Consider the following 17650-nt stretch of genomic DNA (forward strand, 5'->3'; position numbering starts at 1 on the left):
TTTGCTAATACAATTATATTGCAGTTGTTAAAATATCAAAATGAGAAATTTGATTTATGTTTTGTTATTTTAATGAATACATTTAATTTTAACAACCAAAACATTTCACAAAATTTGAGGTTTTTAATTTATTTTATTTAATGTTAATATTACATTAAACAATGCTTTTTAATGCGTTAAATTAGAATAAAGTATTTGGACACTTGCTGGTTGTGTAAACTTTCATGCTTAAAAGATTTATAAAAAAAAACCTTGACTAGTGCTGTGGAGAAAAATCACCTCTTTCTTGCAAATGAAGCTCAGGAGGCAGAGTTCCAGAAGTCAAAGTGTATTAAACAAAGTCTAAGACGCCTGCAGGACATCTGAACTTGTGTCTGGCCAGGGCACTGTCCTTGTACAGTTTTATTATCTGTGGTCTCACAATGACAAAGCAACTGAATCTTCTTGTAACAGATACCACTCCCGCTTCCCACAATCTCGCCTTTCTCTCTAATTGTGGAATAATGCCAATTGATGGTCAAAACGCTTTCTCAGGGTGATCACAAGCACAAGATGTAACGTTTTCAAAGACACCTTTTCTGTACTGAAAATTCACTGCAAAAACTTCTCAGTGGGCCACAAGACGTTTGCATATCTTTGTAATCATTTCTCACAGCTTCATAATACTTCTGCTGCTTTCTACTGCTTGCTACTTTTGGTTTCTATTGGATGAATAAAATATTTCATCACTAGTTGGTTTAAAGTCATTTTCTTAATAGTTTTAGGCCGTTGTAGATTATCTCAAAAGAATGATGGGATATGAATATTAGAAGCTTCGTGAGGCCCCCTGCTCGATGTTTACCACTGTTGTAGACAAAAGACCTGCAGTACCGGCGGCTTTCACCAGAGGCCGCACTCGATATCATACACGTCAATCTTCCGTTGAGGTGACGTGTCTGTCTGCGTTTCATTGGGTGGACGGACGCTGGCGTTGGTCTTTTTCTCAGGTTTGAGTGAGTAGAGGTGGATTCAACTGCCCAAGGATCAACATGATGCGAATTATAACTGCTATTTTGGCTCTTTGTCTCAGCCTTTGTGCAGGTACTGTGCTATTTATTTCATTTAATGTTACCATTCATTCTCGTCGTGTATTCGCTTATCACTCAAACAGGCTAACAAAATGTCGCAAGCTACAATGAATTGATCAGTTATCCAATATAAATCTTTATAAGTAACTTAACATTAGCGTTTACTTGAATTCATTAAGCGACTAAATTTGCCGTGTAGCTCGTTATTCGTAAAGACTGTAGTGTGACCGGTGTTTTCTCTCCTTAGCTGAGACTTGCACAGACCCAGTCATTTCTCCATCTTCATACACGACCACAGACGCGCTCATCTCCTCTGAGACTGTGTTCATCGTTGAACTAAGTCTGGCGTGTGCAAACGGAGCGCAGGTGAGTGGACTAACTGTGCTTTCCAGTTAACGTTAAATATATGCACGGTTATTGGTACAGAAAAGTGGACTGACCCAGCTTGTGTTTTGTTTTTAGAGTGTTGCCCTGTATGCAGATGTCAATGGCAAACAGTTTCCTGTGACCAGAGGCCAAGATGTTGGTAAATACCAGGTGAGGTTACATAGGTTTTAAAGGGATAATTTACCCTAAAAATGCTTTCATTACTCACTCATGTCATTCCAAGCTTATAAGACTTCCATTCATTGGAACACAAATAATCTTTTTGATTTACTGTCCCTTCACTAGAAATCTATTAAAATTGTTAAACCCAAAGCTTCAAAGGCAGGATTGCTTTATATGATGAACAGATTTAATTTAGAACTTTTATTCACATAAATGCTGGTCATAGTTTTAGGTGATTTTACTTTCAATAGACGGACAAATATCTTCATTGATGATACGAATAAATGAAAGTGTTATAATTTTAAAGTCCCTGTAGAGTCAAAATGATTAAATGTGTTCCGAGTTTGTCACACCACAGACAGATGTTATTAACCACCCAGCCAAATTTGAATCATAAAAAAAAACCAAGTAAATAAAATGGCGTATCAAAATCTTGGGGAAAAAAAGCAGCATTCCCTGCTCTCACGCTGAGTGGCTCCAGTGTGTCATCGAGCCACCGTTTTAGCCCTGCCTAAAAACTCCTGAACATAGCAACAAAAAAAAAACTGTCAGGGTTCGTACGGGTGCTTGAAATCCTTGAAAGTGCTTGAATTTTGATGTTGTGTTTTCAAGGTTTGAAAAGTGCTTGAATTTTGGATAAAGTGCTTAAAAATGCTTGAAATTGTAACTATTTCTTTTACAACAAATACCTATCTGAATAAATAGTTTGTTTATTAAATGTAGAAATAAAATGTGCCTAAAATGAAACCTGCTGTACTCGCGATCTGCCCGTCTATTTCCGTGTGACTCCGCCCCCATGTTGTCGTTTCAATGAACGTTGGCTGAAAGATGCTAAATACGAATTTTGTATCAAACGGACACAAACCCCACGAAGTGCCTCCTGTAAAGTTTGCAAAAATACATGCAGCTTTTCACTATAGGGGCGAGTCTGCTCTTTCGAGTCACATGAAAGGTAGGCTAAGTCATAGACTTTCAAGTAAGCTAACTAAAGTAGTTTACTGTAGCCTAAGTTACACATTATTGCCTATTTGTTTAACTTGCGCTATTAACAGCTAGCTAGGAATTCGCATTAGTGACAGAGTATATGTATAATGTGATAATGTAAGATTAGCATGTCCGTTATGGCATGTTCATTTGTGGAATAGGCAGTGAACGTAACCACAAATTAAAACCTACAAACATTAGCTCAGTGCATAAAAATAGTGTCAGATGATCATAAAAGTAACCATGGGCGTAGATTACGCGGGGGACGTGTCCCCCTCACTTTTAATAAAATGTATTTTCGTCCCCCGCACTTTTACTGGGTCTCACCGATGCTAGTCGACCCGCTCCGAGCGGGATCCGAACCGGCGTTACCTGCGCGGGGGCGGGCAAGTTAACAGGGACGCTAAAAACAGCTCTCTCTAATCTCGGTTGATTGCGCGCATCTTGAGGTCACAGTCAAATGTATTTACATAGAAACCAATGTGAATACATCAAGATTTAAATTCAGAGACAAAAAAATCTATGCATGACCTGTCATTTTATTCGCATCAAATATGAGGAGGCGCTCTCTCACGGAAAGTCCAAAAGTGGATTCGTAATATCCAGTCACGCTGGAGCTGCAGCTGAAGGAAAACAATCGTTATGAGTGATGAAACGTGACGACGACAATCAGACGATTGCGACAATATATATGCTTTATGTGTGTTTTTCAAGCCATCTCAATGTAGGCTATTGATTGACAATAAAGTATAGGCTATCATATGAATAATACAGCTTTTAATGTGTAGTATCTTCTGCTCACCAAGGCTGCATTTATGTAATCAAAAATAGTTCAAACAGTAATATTTTGAAATATTACAAATTAAAACAGTTTTTTTCCTATCTGAATATATAGTAATTTATTCCTGTGATCAAAGCTGAATTTATCATTACTCCAGTCTTCAGTGTGACATGATCCTTCACTAATTATTCTCATATGAGGATTTCATAATCAAGAAACATTTATGATTATTATCTGTGTTGAAAACAGATGTGCTGCCTAAAAATGTTGTGGAAACCATGATAGCCTACATGTTATTTTTCAGGATTCTTTAATGAATAGAAAGTTCAAATGATAGCATTTATTTGCATTCATTAAATAAATTATCATCTTTTGTAATATTAAAAATATCTCTTGTGATCAATTTAATGCATGTCTGATCAACAAAAGTATTAATTTCTCTCTTTTTTAATTTTTCCACAAATGTTTATATGGTTTCCACAAAAATTAAGCAGCACCATGAGCAGCACAACTGATAATAATCATAAATGTGTGTTGATCATCAGATCCTCATCTGAGAATGATTAGTGAAGGATCATGTGACACTGAAGACTGGAGTAATGATGATAAATTCAGCTTTGATCACAGGAATAAATCACACTTTACTATATATTCACACAGAGAACAGCATGGTTTACATTAGAATATATATATATTTTTACATTGCATAAAATCTATGAAGTGTTAATGCACAAGTGTTTGTAGGCTAGTATATAAACCAATTATAAAATTGGCACAAAAAAAGGAGAATAATATTATAGATATTAATTAGTGGTTATTGTTCAGCAGTGTATTTGATATCTTGCCCAATTAAAAGCAAGAGATGCGATAAATTATATTGGTCCAAAAAAATAAATAATTTCTGTCCCCCTCACTTCTGAAAAGATGGCTACGCCCCTGCAAGTAACTTAGTGCTGTCAAAAATATTGATATTTTTTTCGATCGGTCTGAATTTCGCACGGGATTAGACACATAATTCTACAAATTCCTGCAGATTTTGCGCTCATATCTGAAGTGGGCACATACCGTTATAATGCCGACCTCTGACATACAAGTAAATAAAATAAAAAATAGCTCATTTTCCCAGCTTATTAATGGTCAAATACACACAAAAAATTTTACACTGTTCATCTGGGTGTGTATTAACGTAAATACAGTCGTAAACAGTTCAGAAGAATGAGTAACAGGAACAGTGTTTTGATTCCACACTCGCGTCAGGTCTTAAAGGGGCAGCAGTTATTCAAACTACAAAAAGACAAAATATCACCTGCTGCTCTTTACTGATTATCTTGTGTAACTTTAACAGATTAATATGTATTTAATTTTTACAATAAAAATCCAATGTTATTGTAAATTTGATAACTTGTTTATTTTTTTAATTCAGTGTCTCACCTGAATACAGTTAGACCTAGGCCTACCTGATTTATTTGTGCTATTGTTTTTGCTTATTTGTTCTTATTTTATTACTGTTTTCTCTTCTTTTTACCATTTGAAGTCAAGCTTTCTTGTGCTGTATGTAAGCTACTGCAACACAATTACCCCATTGTAGACCACGCACTGTAAGCATATTTGTGAGATAATTGTAATGGTAATTGATCAATGATTATGAAAAAAAAGCTTAAGCTTTATCATATAAAGTGATCTCTTCAAAAGAAATACTTGATTGCCTAGACTTTTAATAGACATACACACACAAAAAAGAAATTAATTAAAAATAGAAAAGGTCAATGAGGTACATGTGATTGACTGTCTACCTCAAAGACGAATGTTTTCATTTTTAAAATGTTCAATAAATGAATTGAAAGTTAAGTGAACCCGTCGAGTGATTTTGTTTAGGCTAATTGTTTTTACAATTACCCCAAAGGCAGGTTAGATAGTAAGCAAAATTTACTTAGACAGTGATACATTTAAAATAAATAAAACTTGTGATTTGTTTAAATATCTGATCCTTCTGCTTTACGAAACATGATTTTGGCTGTTTATATTATCATCTTTTTAATGTGATGATAACACTAAATAATAATTTTGACAATGTATTGGTATGTAATTTACAGCGGTGTTAGGTGCTGGAAAAATCATTAAAATTGACCTTGAAAGTGCTTGAAAAGTGCTTGAATTTGACCTTTGAAAAGGTGTACGAACCCTGAACTGTTTACCGCTCTAACTCCACAATTCACAGTCTTTGTAATGTTTCAGCAATACATTTCTAACATTCTTGGAAACAAATCTCAGAATTTCCTTTACAGGGACATTAAACAGAGCTGTAACTCATAAGATGTTATATTTAACCAGCTGCTCTTAATTTATTTTTGTCCAGGTCTCATGGAGTGTTCCTCATAAGCAGGCCAGCTCTGGCACATATCAGGTCAAATTCTTTGACGAGGAGTCTTACAGCACTCTAAGAAAGGTTGGTGAAATTAAGGAAATGATTGATAAAAAAATATAGTTCTCTTAAATACGATTGTAATTTAGTTACCCTCATGCCATTGTGATATACATGTATGACATTCTTAAATATATTTTGTTCCACAGAAGAAAGTCATACAGGTTGTATGACTGTATTTCTTCTGTGGAACATAAAATATATTTAAGAATTTCAGACATGTATATCACAATGTGTATATAAATCAGTGTATTTTTTACAATACATTTAACATACTTGATGAGACTGTGTGCATTCAATGGTGATGATGAAAAATGTTAATGCTTTCAGGCTCAAAGAAACAATGAAGATATTGATGCTATCAAGCCTTTGTTCTCTGTCAATGTGGATCACAGGGTGAGTATGCATACTAATCTTTGACAACAGCTACCTCATCTGTGTATTGAAGCTTAGACAAATCTATAAACTTGCATTTACAAAAAATAACTCCCACACTTGATATTTTTGCTATTGATTGTTTACTTAATATGATTTGGCTGTTTATTTACCTTTATATGTATGAATTGCAGGGTGCGTGGAGTGGTCCCTGGGTGTCCACTGAGGTCTTGGCTGCTCTGATTGGCATTGTGGTCTACTACCTGGCCTACAGCACAAAAAGTGCTATCCAAGCTTGAGATGAGGAGAAAAGTCTCATTTTCCACCATACTGTTCAAAGTGGTCTTCAGGCATTCCTTCTGCTATTTTAATGTGCAGGGTTTAGTGCCATTGACACATTGGCTGAAACGAGATTGTTTTGATGTACAGCTTGAAAGTATTGATGTGGACATTAATTATAACAGCCAAGGTGGTTTTGTGGTTTTGCTTTTTTTCCTAACAGACACTGTCAAGAATTTAAGACAACATTTTTCATCTATGCTATCAATATTAAAACCGCAAAGGGTCAAAAACTGAGGTGATTTATCTGTGACTCATCATCATAGTCCAGTTATGTATTTTAAAATGTCCCAAATATCGATGAAATTCATTGAGTATGGGAATAAACAACTTTTCAAAAAGTTTGACTGAGTCATTTCATTTTTAATGAAGATACTTCATTTACATTGAGACATCAGCTATTATATATTACACATGTGCATATGTATATACATTCACACCCCATTTGCAGTATTTAGTATATTTTTGAGGAAGCAAAAGAAAGGTCATAATCTGCTTCGGTTACGTAAATTTACGTCTGGGATTTTCTATATATTTGCATTAATAGGTCATCTGATGCACCTTTATGGCAGAACCAGAATAGGCGGGGCTTAGGATAGCAGGCTTTGCGACGTTTATTTTTTAGGGGGGTGATTTGTTACCAGTCAAGTGCAAAAGATGGTAGTGAATCGAGTTTTTTTTTTTTTTTGGAGCAAGATTGATTTTCCTGCACTGTGTTTGTCATGTTAAGTATATTCCAGCAGCAATTTGTCTGTCGATTACGAATTATCTAATTTGTTATATAGTGATAACCAGCTCCCCTCTTCAAGATTAGTTGGTTCAGTCCGCAAGCGTGCCGCGTCCATACTCGTTTCTATGACCAAGCGTGTATGTAAAACACGCTCTCCGTTTCTTTGAAACGACTCACATTTTCTCTCACTTCCCCTCGGTTCACCATCTGAGTGAGGAATTACTACAATTAAGTATAAGTTAACCATGTCAGTTTCCGAGCCACCGTCGGTAGACTGTGGCGGAGCGGGAGGGTATGGAGCTTTTTACCCGGCAGGATACCAGGCGTTGCACCCGGAGGAGCACGGCCTAGACCGCGGCTTCCGACTCACGGCCTTTTCTGATATGAAAGGATGAGGGTGTAAAGTCCCGCAGGAGACTCTGCTCAAACTCCTGCAGGGACTAGAGCCTGACCGCACGCCCGGAGAGGACGGCGGTTCAGGGACGGGTATTGGAGACGAGACCGCTGATTTCGGGCAACTTGTTTCAGTTCCCCAGGGTCCTCGACTAGGTAAAGTATGAGCCGAGCGCTGACCTGTCACATCAAAGCTGTCAAAAAGCGTGCACTGGTTGAGGTTGGTGAACCGATCGTTCGTTTGAGTCGGATCTTTTCAACGAATCGGTTGAACGGTTCCCAAAAACTGTCGTACCCAGAAACCGGAGTTTGTTGATAGCAAGAAAGAAAATTTGAAGTAAACCGAGGATTTGACTGATAGGGTGAAAAGCAAGTTACCTAAATAACTTACTTTTTTATATAAAATGAAACGAGTCAGACTTCCCCATCATTGCCCCCAAACGGATATAATAAAAGCGCTCGATATTTTTGCAAACAGACCGGACTGACAGCAGTTTGATAGTTAACCAACCGGTTTAGCAAATAAATGCTTATTTATTATTGTGAGGTTTTTGCTGTAAAGTTTTAGATCCATAACGTCCGTGTTAGTAAAACTCTTTGTTTAACTTTTGACTTATATCCTTTTAATTAATAACCTCTGAAGGTGTGAACTATGGACCCAGGCTTGCTTGCCACTGAAAATAGATCACAAGTAATTTAACAAAAATGCTTCTTGCAAACTGAATGATTTTTATAATGGTTTAAGTCCTCGTATTATATAATTCAAAGCTTCTATGAACATGCATGCATGGTGAGTGAAAAATAATTTCATTGTTCTTTCTTGACTGCAGGTATTGGAATGGACTCATGTGTGATCCCTCTGAGGCATGGAGGTCTGTCCCTGGTCCAAACCACAGATTTCTTCTACCCTTTAGTGGAGGATCCTTACATGATGGTGGGTGGAATCTATTAATGCTTAAGAAAAATTAGCATGCAACTCGCACAAATAAGTGACTCTCCTGTCCATTGTTTTACAGGGACGAATCGCCTGTGCAAATGTTCTGAGTGATCTGTACGCTATGGGCATCACAGAGTGTGACAACATGCTTATGCTTCTCAGTGTCAGTCAGAAGATGAATGAGAAGGTGTGCGGGAATCTCAGTTTTCTTTCTTTCTGTAGTATTAATTTTTGGTTTTACCTTTTTAAAGCTAATGCAATAAATGTCATTTTCTGTGTATATATGGACTTGTTCAAATGTTTAATATTCTGCATGATATTTTTGCAAAATCATAAAGATGAGCATGAAATGTTTTTTTCTGTACCGTGTGTATGTTCTTTTAGGAGAGAGAGCATGTGATGCCTTTAATGATGAAGGGCTTCCGTGATGCGGCGGAGGAGGGCGGGACTTCAGTAACCGGGGGACAAACAGTCATCAATCCCTGGATCATCGTTGGGGGCGTGGCCTCTGTTGTGTGTCAGCCCAATGATTTCATCATGTGAGTGTTTCTCTCTGATTTCTCATGAATCAAAGGACTTGTATATTTGTTTACTTGGTTCTGAAGGGTTCTTGCCTGACGTGATCCAAACTGCCCGAGCTCAAATGTTGTGGCCGGGGCTGAGTTCGGCTGACATCCAGGCTAGAAGGGTCCAGTTTTTCCTAAACAAACATTTACCACAATTTTTAAAAGGAACTATTCCTTGAGTCTCATTCACTAAGCATGCAATTTGTTTGTGAAATGTGCGTAAGAAGGATTTTACAAATCACGATTCCCTTGAAAAAAAAAAAAAAAAAAAAAAAAAAAATATATATAAATATATATATATATATATATATATATATATATTTTACATTTACAAAAACATGTATGCAACCACATGTATGCAAAAAAAACTTGTATGTTAAGAAGTTAGCTATATTTCATCCTAACATGAATTGGCATGTGCATCATTGAATATATATTGCATTATTTGTATTATATAATTAATACAATTAAATGTAATCTTAAACGGATTCATTATATGCATTTAAAGAATGCAAAAAAAGTTGCATTATAGCTTCAGCTGCGAGGTTTCTCTGAATTACGCAGATACACGCGAGGTTTCTCTGAATTACGCAGATATACGCGAGGTTTCTCTAAATTACGCAGATACACGCGAGGTTTCTCTGAATTACGCAGATACACGCGAGGTTTCTCTGAATTACGCAGATATACGCGAGGTTTCTCTAAATTACGCAGATACACGCGAGGTTTCTCTGAATTACGCAGATACACGCGAGGTTTCTCTGAATTACGCAGATATACGCGAGGTTTCTCTGAATTACGCAGATATACGCGAGGTTTCTCTGAATTACGCAGATATACGCGAGGTTTCTCTGAATTACGCAGTTACACATTAGTTACAGATGTACTAATGGCTAATGGGAGCTCTGTAATCTGGGTCTTTATAAAAGCTGTTTATTGTGAGAAATGTAGAGGGTCTGGCGAGAGCACATCTGACCAGCGACAAGTTTAACCGGTGTGACGAAAGGCTATAAGGAAAGCGTGTGTGGTAAGCCCTTATATGGAGGTGGTTTGGGTATGTTTTATGCAAATGACTAACGTCTTGCACGCGGCCACTCAATTCCAAATTCACTAACATCCGAATAGAGGGTTGAATGCAAATTAATCTGCATACAAATGTTTTGTGAATCAGGCAGAGTTTTTTAGTGAGGAGTTCTGTGCGCATAATTATAAAAGAATCCATGCAATTATTAGTGAACAAGATCCATCGTCTGGCACTTCACTGGTTGTTTCCATTTTGTAAATGCTTGCATATGTCTGTTTATATGCAGGCCTGACAGTGCTGTACCTGGTGACGTGTTAGTTCTCACTAAACCTTTGGGAACTCAAGTAGCAGTGAATGCACATCAGTGGCTGGATATAGTGAGTATACATTTTTATCTTTGGAATGATTGCTTGTGTGGTTCTTTCCTCCCTTCCCCCTTTTTTTGTATGACGTTATGAAGAGATGAAAACCTAATATCATTTCTCTCTGTATCTCTTTTACCTTTATTTGTTTCAGCCTGAGAAATGGAACAAGATAAAGTTGGTGATTTCAAAGGAGGAGGTGGAGCAAGCTTATCAGGAGGCTATGCTCAATATGGCTACCCTCAATCGCACTGGTATGTCATTGCATAAGCATTATTAGTGTGGATTATTTTTAACAATGGGGCCAATATTCATTACACACCTCCTAGTTTTGCAACTTTTTTATTAAATCAGAGGGCCTATATGTGTACTTTCAAATGACACAATAAAATATATTTTGCAGTACTACTAAAGATTCTGGATAAATTCACAGAATCAAGAATCTCAATTTTTCTTTAAGACAGAGAACCCGATTCTTCACTTCTATAACTTATTTGTAACAGAAATATTGATACTGTGATGTTGAAAAGAGTTTATAGCTGTTATGATGTTATGCAGTTTATAGCTATACACAACTGGTTCCAGTGTCATTTAGGAATGAGATTGCGATTTCTTGATGATTTGTGCAGCTCTACTTTGCCGTCTCAGGAATAAATTGCATTTTAAAATGTATTACAATAGAAAACGGTCAAAGTGTAATATTTCATAATATATATTTTTTTTACATGAGACTTTCCAAAACATGAACTAAATCTTACCTTAATATTTTGAATGGTAGTGTGAGGTAATTTTAGCAGTAATTTTGAGCCAAATACAACAGATTTTATATTGTCTTAAAGTTCTCTTTTCTCTTTCCAGCTGCAGCCTTAATGCACAAATTTAATGCACACGCTGCCACGGACATCACAGGCTTTGGGATCATAGGCCACGCACGAAATCTCGCCCAGCAGCAGAGAAATGACGTTGCCTTTGTCATTCACAACCTTCCCATTATTTCTAAAATGGCTGCAATCAGCAAAGCTGGTGGCAACCTGTTTGGGCTTTTACAGGGCACCTCTTCTGAAACATCAGGTGAGAGTCACAGCTCAATGCACAAACACAATCATTTTAAAGTGAATTACACTGTAACAAAGCACTTTTCATCCGTCATTCTCCTTGCATCACCCAAACTTTAAAGTGCAAAGTAATGTTCAAAGATGTCTTTCTCTACATGTTGTAATCAGTAGCAATAAGTGAATATATATATATAGCTGTTTAGTATGATTTTTTTTTTAAAGCTTACTATTAAGGATGCGGCAAATTTTCGGCCACCGAAAATGGCCCAAAAGCGCATTTTCGGCCGAAATGTGATGACGCAAACAGACACCGTGACCTCCACGTGCTTGTCTAAAGCAACATGTCTGCAGTGTCGGACGTATGTGGTTCATCTCGCATCTGATGACGCATCTATTGTATGGGTTGTAACTTGAAAATAATGCTTTGTTTATGTTTCTGTCGATTGATACATGTGATGGCTCCTCTGTGATACACTACAACAGCGATAATAAAAGAAAAACGGGCAAAACGGTCTCTCTTTGTAAACTTTAAACAATGTATGCGAGAGCTGCTGTATGTTCGACTATGACCAGTCGTTTCCGCCGTCAGTACCTGAGTTTAGACTCAGAAGACGTGAATGAGAACTCGTGCGCATGCTGTGAGATCTGTCTCTGTATGGGGTTACTTTTCTGCCACAATTCTGCACGTGTAAGATCATATTTTGAGAGCGCAAAAGGGCATTTCACACGCACGTGAACTGAGTTTTGCGGAGAAATGTTTGTCTCGCAAATAAAGTATTTGGAGCAAACGAAAATTCATTTATTTGGATGTGCGCTGATTATTATATTTCACATGTGCAACGTCTTGTTTGCTTGTGCTCTGATACCCGTTCTGACTGTTCGACTGCTCAACACAACTCAGCGTTACAATATGACATAATCCCAGCCAATCAGAGATGAGACTGATAAATTCTGATAGGCTGGCTTAACCTCTCACAAGACTTCTTGCATTACTCTACAGCTGACAAGGAAATATACATGGTGGAAATATACGCGGAAAATCGAATTTAACACCGTTATAAAGTCTTTGACATTTATTTCCAAGTTCAAATGTTTACCATTTGACAAACACGCATAAGTATCTTATTTGTTCTAAATTAATATCAAATCGTATCAAGTAGATAATAGTTCTTCTTACTGATCTTCAAGTTATTTAGAGAACATTTATTTTCAGAAATAAAACTGGACAGACTTTTCGCCTAAATTAATTAATGAATGTGAACAAAAACGGCCTCTGAATATTCAAAAATAAAAGCCATCAAATAAACATAGCAATGCAATTTAAAACAATAAAATATTAATATACTTCATATCCTTGAATTTATCTAAACTCAGAACAAAACAAAAACATTCATGACAGATGTTCTTTAAAAAAGAGTAATAATTTGATTGTGCTAAAAAGACTGGATTACTCATTTTACATACTATTTAGGATGTATATTGTGTGTGTGTGTGTGTGTGTGTATATATATAAAATATTAAGGGGGGGGGGGGGGGGGGGGGGTGAAATGCTGTTTCATGCATACTGATCTTTTTACACTGTTAAAGACTTGGATTCCCATCCTAAACATAGACAAAGTTTCAAACACTAAGTTGGACGTTTGATGGAGTATTTCTGTGTTAAAAATACTCCTTCCGGTTTCTCACAAGTTTCGGAGAGTTTTTTTCGAGTATGGGTCCGCTTGACGTCGACGTTGACCCTGCCCTTGATAAAACACCAGCAGCTGACATGGCACCCCAGACCACCACAGTCAGTGATGGTCTGGGGTGCCATGTCAGCTGCTGGTGTTGGTCCTCTGGATGTCTCTACTCCAGACTCAGTCCACTGCTTCCGCAGGTCCCCCAAGGTCTGGAATCGGTCCTTCTCCACAATCTTCCTCATGGTCCGGTCACCTCTTCTTCTTTCATGATCTGTATGCCAAAATCATCAGTATTAAAACAATAAAAGACCTGAAATATTTCAGTTGGTGTGCAATGAATTTAAAATATATGAAAGTTTAGTTTTATCATTACATTATGGAAAATAATGAACTTTTATCACACATGCAATTTTTTTGAGAAGGACCTGTATATTTGTCATTCTGAGTATATACATAATGATATGACAAGCATGGACATGCATACGTTTTATACTTCTTCCTTTTATATGAATTTGGAACAAATAAGATACTTATGCGTGTTTGTCAAATGGTAGACATTTGAACTTGGAAATAAATGTCAAAGACTTTATAACGGTGTTAAATTCGATTTTCCGCGTATATTTCCACCATGTATACTTCCTTGTCAGCTGTAGAGTAATGTAGGAAGTCTTGTGAGAGGTTAAGCCAGCCTATCAGAATTTATCAGTCTCATCTCTGATTGGCTGGGATTATGTCATATTGTAACGCTGAGTTGTGTTGAGCAGTCAGACCGGGTATCAGAGCACAAGCAAACGAGACGTTGCACATGTAAAATATGTCGGCGCACATCCAAATAAGATTATTTTAAATGCAAAATGGATTTTCGTTTGCTCAAAATACTTTCTTATTTGCGAGACGAACATTTCTCCGTGAAATTCAGTTCACGCCTGCACGAAATGCCCTTTTGCGTGCACAAAATATGCTTTAACTTTAATATACTTTAAACAGTTAAATATGCAGTTATTTTACATTTGATTACTTTATTACATTTCTGTACCTTTCTGTAGGCCAGTAGGCCTTTACATTATTTAATGTACACATGAGTGAGGTCAAGTTAAACATTTTAGTTAGAATTTTATTTTAGTCTGTGCATTGTTGCAATGTGCTAAATAAATGTATGGATAATTTGTTATTGATTTATTTGAAACTTTAATATTAATTTATGCAATTGCAATGCCTTTTTTTACATTTATTTTTTTAGTAAAGTTACACAGTCATAGCCATAAATGCAATGGGTACTATTGGTTACAATTACTAATAATTAGCTTAATTTATTTCGGTTTTTCGGCCTTGGTTTCCTCTTTTTCTGTTTCGGCCAAGAATTTTTATTTCGGTGCATCTCTACTTACTATTAAAATAGTCCACTAACAATATTGATATTCACATTTGCTAAAATGCACATGATATCCACGGACCTCCGCAGGTTTTATTAATCAATTAATCATTTATCAATTCTTGAAAATAAACGTTCCTGGTTAGTAGTTAGTTTCTGTAAGCTCTTAGGTAGATAATGCATATTTTTCCTGTCTCTCTCAGGTGGTCTGTTGATTTGCTTGCCACGGGAGCAGGCAGCCCGGTTTTGCGCCGAAATGAAATCCAGTCGTATGGGTTTGTCTGGAGCGGTGGGGCAGGATGGAGGGGTGGGTGATGGGCAACAGGCTTGGATTATTGGCATCGTGGAGAAGGGCAATCGCTGCGCCCGCATCATCGACAAACCTCGGATCATAGAGGTCCCTTACCGTGGCTCTGTGGTCAATGCGCAGGAGGGGAGCAACAATAATGCCAGTCCTCCTGAGGTGCAGCAGACGTAACAACTCAACGACCCGCACAGACGGTCTCTGTGATCATTGTTCTTTACCCCTGACCCTTACTATGTCCTCAGTCGGAATGATTGATAGATTTGAATGTGTGTGTGTGTGTGTGTGTGTGTTAATAACAGACATAGTGTTTGTGAAGGACGGTATGTGTGGTTACTCTTGCTGTCCATTCCCTCCCCCTGTTCAACCAAAGGGTTGAGAGCAACAGACCAAAAATATTTTAACTGACCTGGTGGGAGATGGAATGGACAGCAAGCAAACTTATTTTCATCTCTCATTCTTTCAAACCCACACACTTCTTTGGAATCCCCCCCATGTTTACCAGCTATTAAAAGGATGTGAGCCAAACCATAAAAGCTAACTTTAGTAATTAACCCCTATGTTGCTTTAAACCTGAGAGCTTTTTTATTTCTGTGGAACGTAGAAGTAGGAATTTTAGGCAGACAGTTTTCTATAAAAACATCATGAAAGTCCTTCTGCACCATATTCAAGGTCTTTTCAAGCTACTTTAAAAGTGATTTTCTTGCTCTGTATAGCTTATCTTCCAGTAAAAATATCTAATCATTCTTAAGTTAAGAACATTTTTGAGAAGCAAAATGACATCTTGTTTATGGAAAAATTATGAAAATGAAGTGAGGTTTATAAACTTTTTTTTTTTTAATGGGATAAGAAAAATAACTGTTTTCCCTTAATAAGAGAAATAAGGGTTTTTCTTACCCTATTGGCAGATACATCTCTTGTTTTAAGTTTAAACACTTACTTTTGATGCATTTTTTCAGAAAACCGGACATAATCCAATATTTGGTCCTCCCAAGTCAAGTGTATGAACGCTTGCATATTTGTACTGGACAGAGTAAGAAAGTTATCATGCAAAATTTGTTACCCTGTTAACTCAAGATTAAGTGAGTAACTGTAGTTATTTGGAAAATGACTCTTAATTCTGCTTTTGTGTTCCTCTGGAAACAGCATTCAGGTTTGGAACAAGTTTAGAAAAAGATTGACCGAAGTTTTTTTTTTTTTTTTTCTTGCGGAAATGAGTATGAAACGCATCCAGAGCTTAATTTTTTCTGCTTGCTGAGGCTTTGAGACATCACATTAAAATGAAGCCGGGTTTACGAAGAACACATTCCAATGAGTTCCTGATCAATCAGACAATTTGAATAGCAAATATCGTAAGTGACAATCAAACGTGTTTTCTTTTAAGCCATCCGACAAACACATGTCGAAGCTGAACACTATCACACCAATGTATAAAGGAGCCTGAGTAATCCCAAATGTTGGCTTAGTTGAGATATTTAATGAAACCATCGATATTTATTTTTGTCAAAGATTTAAATGCAATTATCCAAATTTCGAATGTTTTTTTTGTTGTTGTTTATCTTGTATCCAATCAGTCTGATTCATCTACCTGTTTTAATAGGGCATTCTTGTAACATTGCCATATGTCTGGTAAAATTAGGTTATAATGTTCTTTCTTGTGGGGTGTTTTCCTGAATAGAGTGACCTTACTCTGGTTAAAGTAGGTTAGAACGGTTCTTCATTCATAAAAATATGGACATGTGTAAAGGTTTTAGGGGCAGCAGTTAATTATTAATGATTTTGGTGAGATTTTGAACAGAAGATAAGGTAGTCTGGTTCTCCCTCATGTATCTGAGAAAGGGTTGAGCAGCTTTCTCTGGTCCAGCGGTTGAGCCCAGAATACCAGTTGTGCTGTTTGAATGGCTGAGACAGAACAGCAGTGTCCACAGTCCTCTTTATGACACCTCTCTCTTTAACCCCAGTTCATGGGACAGGTGAGGTTGATGTTAGATAGGAAGGGATAGGCTAATCTGCTATGTCCATTCACCTGGCACTGGTTTTGTCTTCACAGTTTTCATTAAACCATTGAGACTCAATAAACTTGTAATTTCTCTAAACGGACTCTTAATCCTTGAAGCTTGTTTCAGATATCTGCTATTGATAGTCTAGATGTGTTGTACGTAGTTCACCACCATGTGTCAGCAAAGTGCAACACTGTAAGGAAGCCAACAGATTCTTTGCTCAAATCTCTTATTGGCTTGTCTCAACATTGTCATGCTGCTTCAGATGACCTCTTTAAACTTGAATTCAGTATTTGACAGCTGAATTGAGTGTTTGATAAACAAAGCATTTTTTAAGCGTATGGCAATTGTTTTTTTGAATGATGGGATACTAAAAAAACTGAATGAACATAGTGGTCAGAAACATATTTTTTTTCATCTTCTGCCAGAAGGCTGGTTGAAACATTTATGACTTTCATCAGATTTGAGATAATATGAAAGTTTTCATTTGATTGGAAAGTAAATAAATATGAATTTCATTAGTGGAAAGTAAACATCACTTGATTGCATTTGCTGTTAGGTTCATGCAGAGAAAAGCAGAGTGCTCAGCTAGATAATACATTTTATCCATAAAGAGGAAAATGTCTTAATTCTCCATTTGTCCTCTTTCCCTCAGACTAATACAGGCAGTTTCAGTATGTGTATCAACTCAATATGAAAATATAAAGGAAT

General features: G+C 36.8%; 2 protein-coding genes across 2 annotated transcripts; both read left to right on the plus strand.

The window, feature by feature from the left end:
* Positions 1-920: 920 nt before the first annotated feature.
* On the plus strand, positions 921-6861 carry ssr4 (signal sequence receptor, delta). The gene is made up of 6 exons (XM_067446481.1): positions 921-1080; positions 1315-1433; positions 1530-1604; positions 5738-5827; positions 6134-6199; positions 6373-6861. The coding sequence occupies exons 1-6, from the start codon at positions 1029-1031 to the stop codon at positions 6475-6477; spliced, it is 507 nt and encodes a 168-aa protein (XP_067302582.1). The 5' UTR covers positions 921-1028; the 3' UTR covers positions 6478-6861.
* A 474-nt stretch (positions 6862-7335) lies between these two features.
* sephs3 (selenophosphate synthetase 3) lies at positions 7336-15995 on the plus strand. The gene is made up of 8 exons (XM_067446480.1): positions 7336-7796; positions 8471-8574; positions 8657-8764; positions 8962-9116; positions 10454-10544; positions 10684-10783; positions 11388-11600; positions 14839-15995. Exons 1-8 carry the CDS (start codon positions 7493-7495, stop codon positions 15111-15113), a joined length of 1350 nt encoding a protein of 449 aa, XP_067302581.1. The 5' UTR covers positions 7336-7492; the 3' UTR covers positions 15114-15995.
* The last annotated feature ends 1655 nt before the right edge of the window (positions 15996-17650 follow it).

The sequence above is a fragment of the Pseudorasbora parva genome, chromosome 6 (genome assembly GCF_024679245.1).
Source record: "Pseudorasbora parva isolate DD20220531a chromosome 6, ASM2467924v1, whole genome shotgun sequence".
In the NCBI taxonomy this organism is placed as follows: domain Eukaryota; kingdom Metazoa; phylum Chordata; class Actinopteri; order Cypriniformes; family Gobionidae; genus Pseudorasbora; species Pseudorasbora parva.

Coding starts and splice junctions, on each gene's coding strand:
- ssr4 (XM_067446481.1), top strand. CDS start 1,029: ATGATGCGAATTATAACTGCTATTTTGGCTCTTTGTCTCAGCCTTTGT. Junction 1,081..1,314: donor TTGTCTCAGCCTTTGTGCAG/GTACTGTGCTAT, acceptor TTCTCTCCTTAG/CTGAGACTTGCACAGACCCA. Junction 5,828..6,133: donor CTTACAGCACTCTAAGAAAG/GTTGGTGAAATT, acceptor TAATGCTTTCAG/GCTCAAAGAAACAATGAAGA.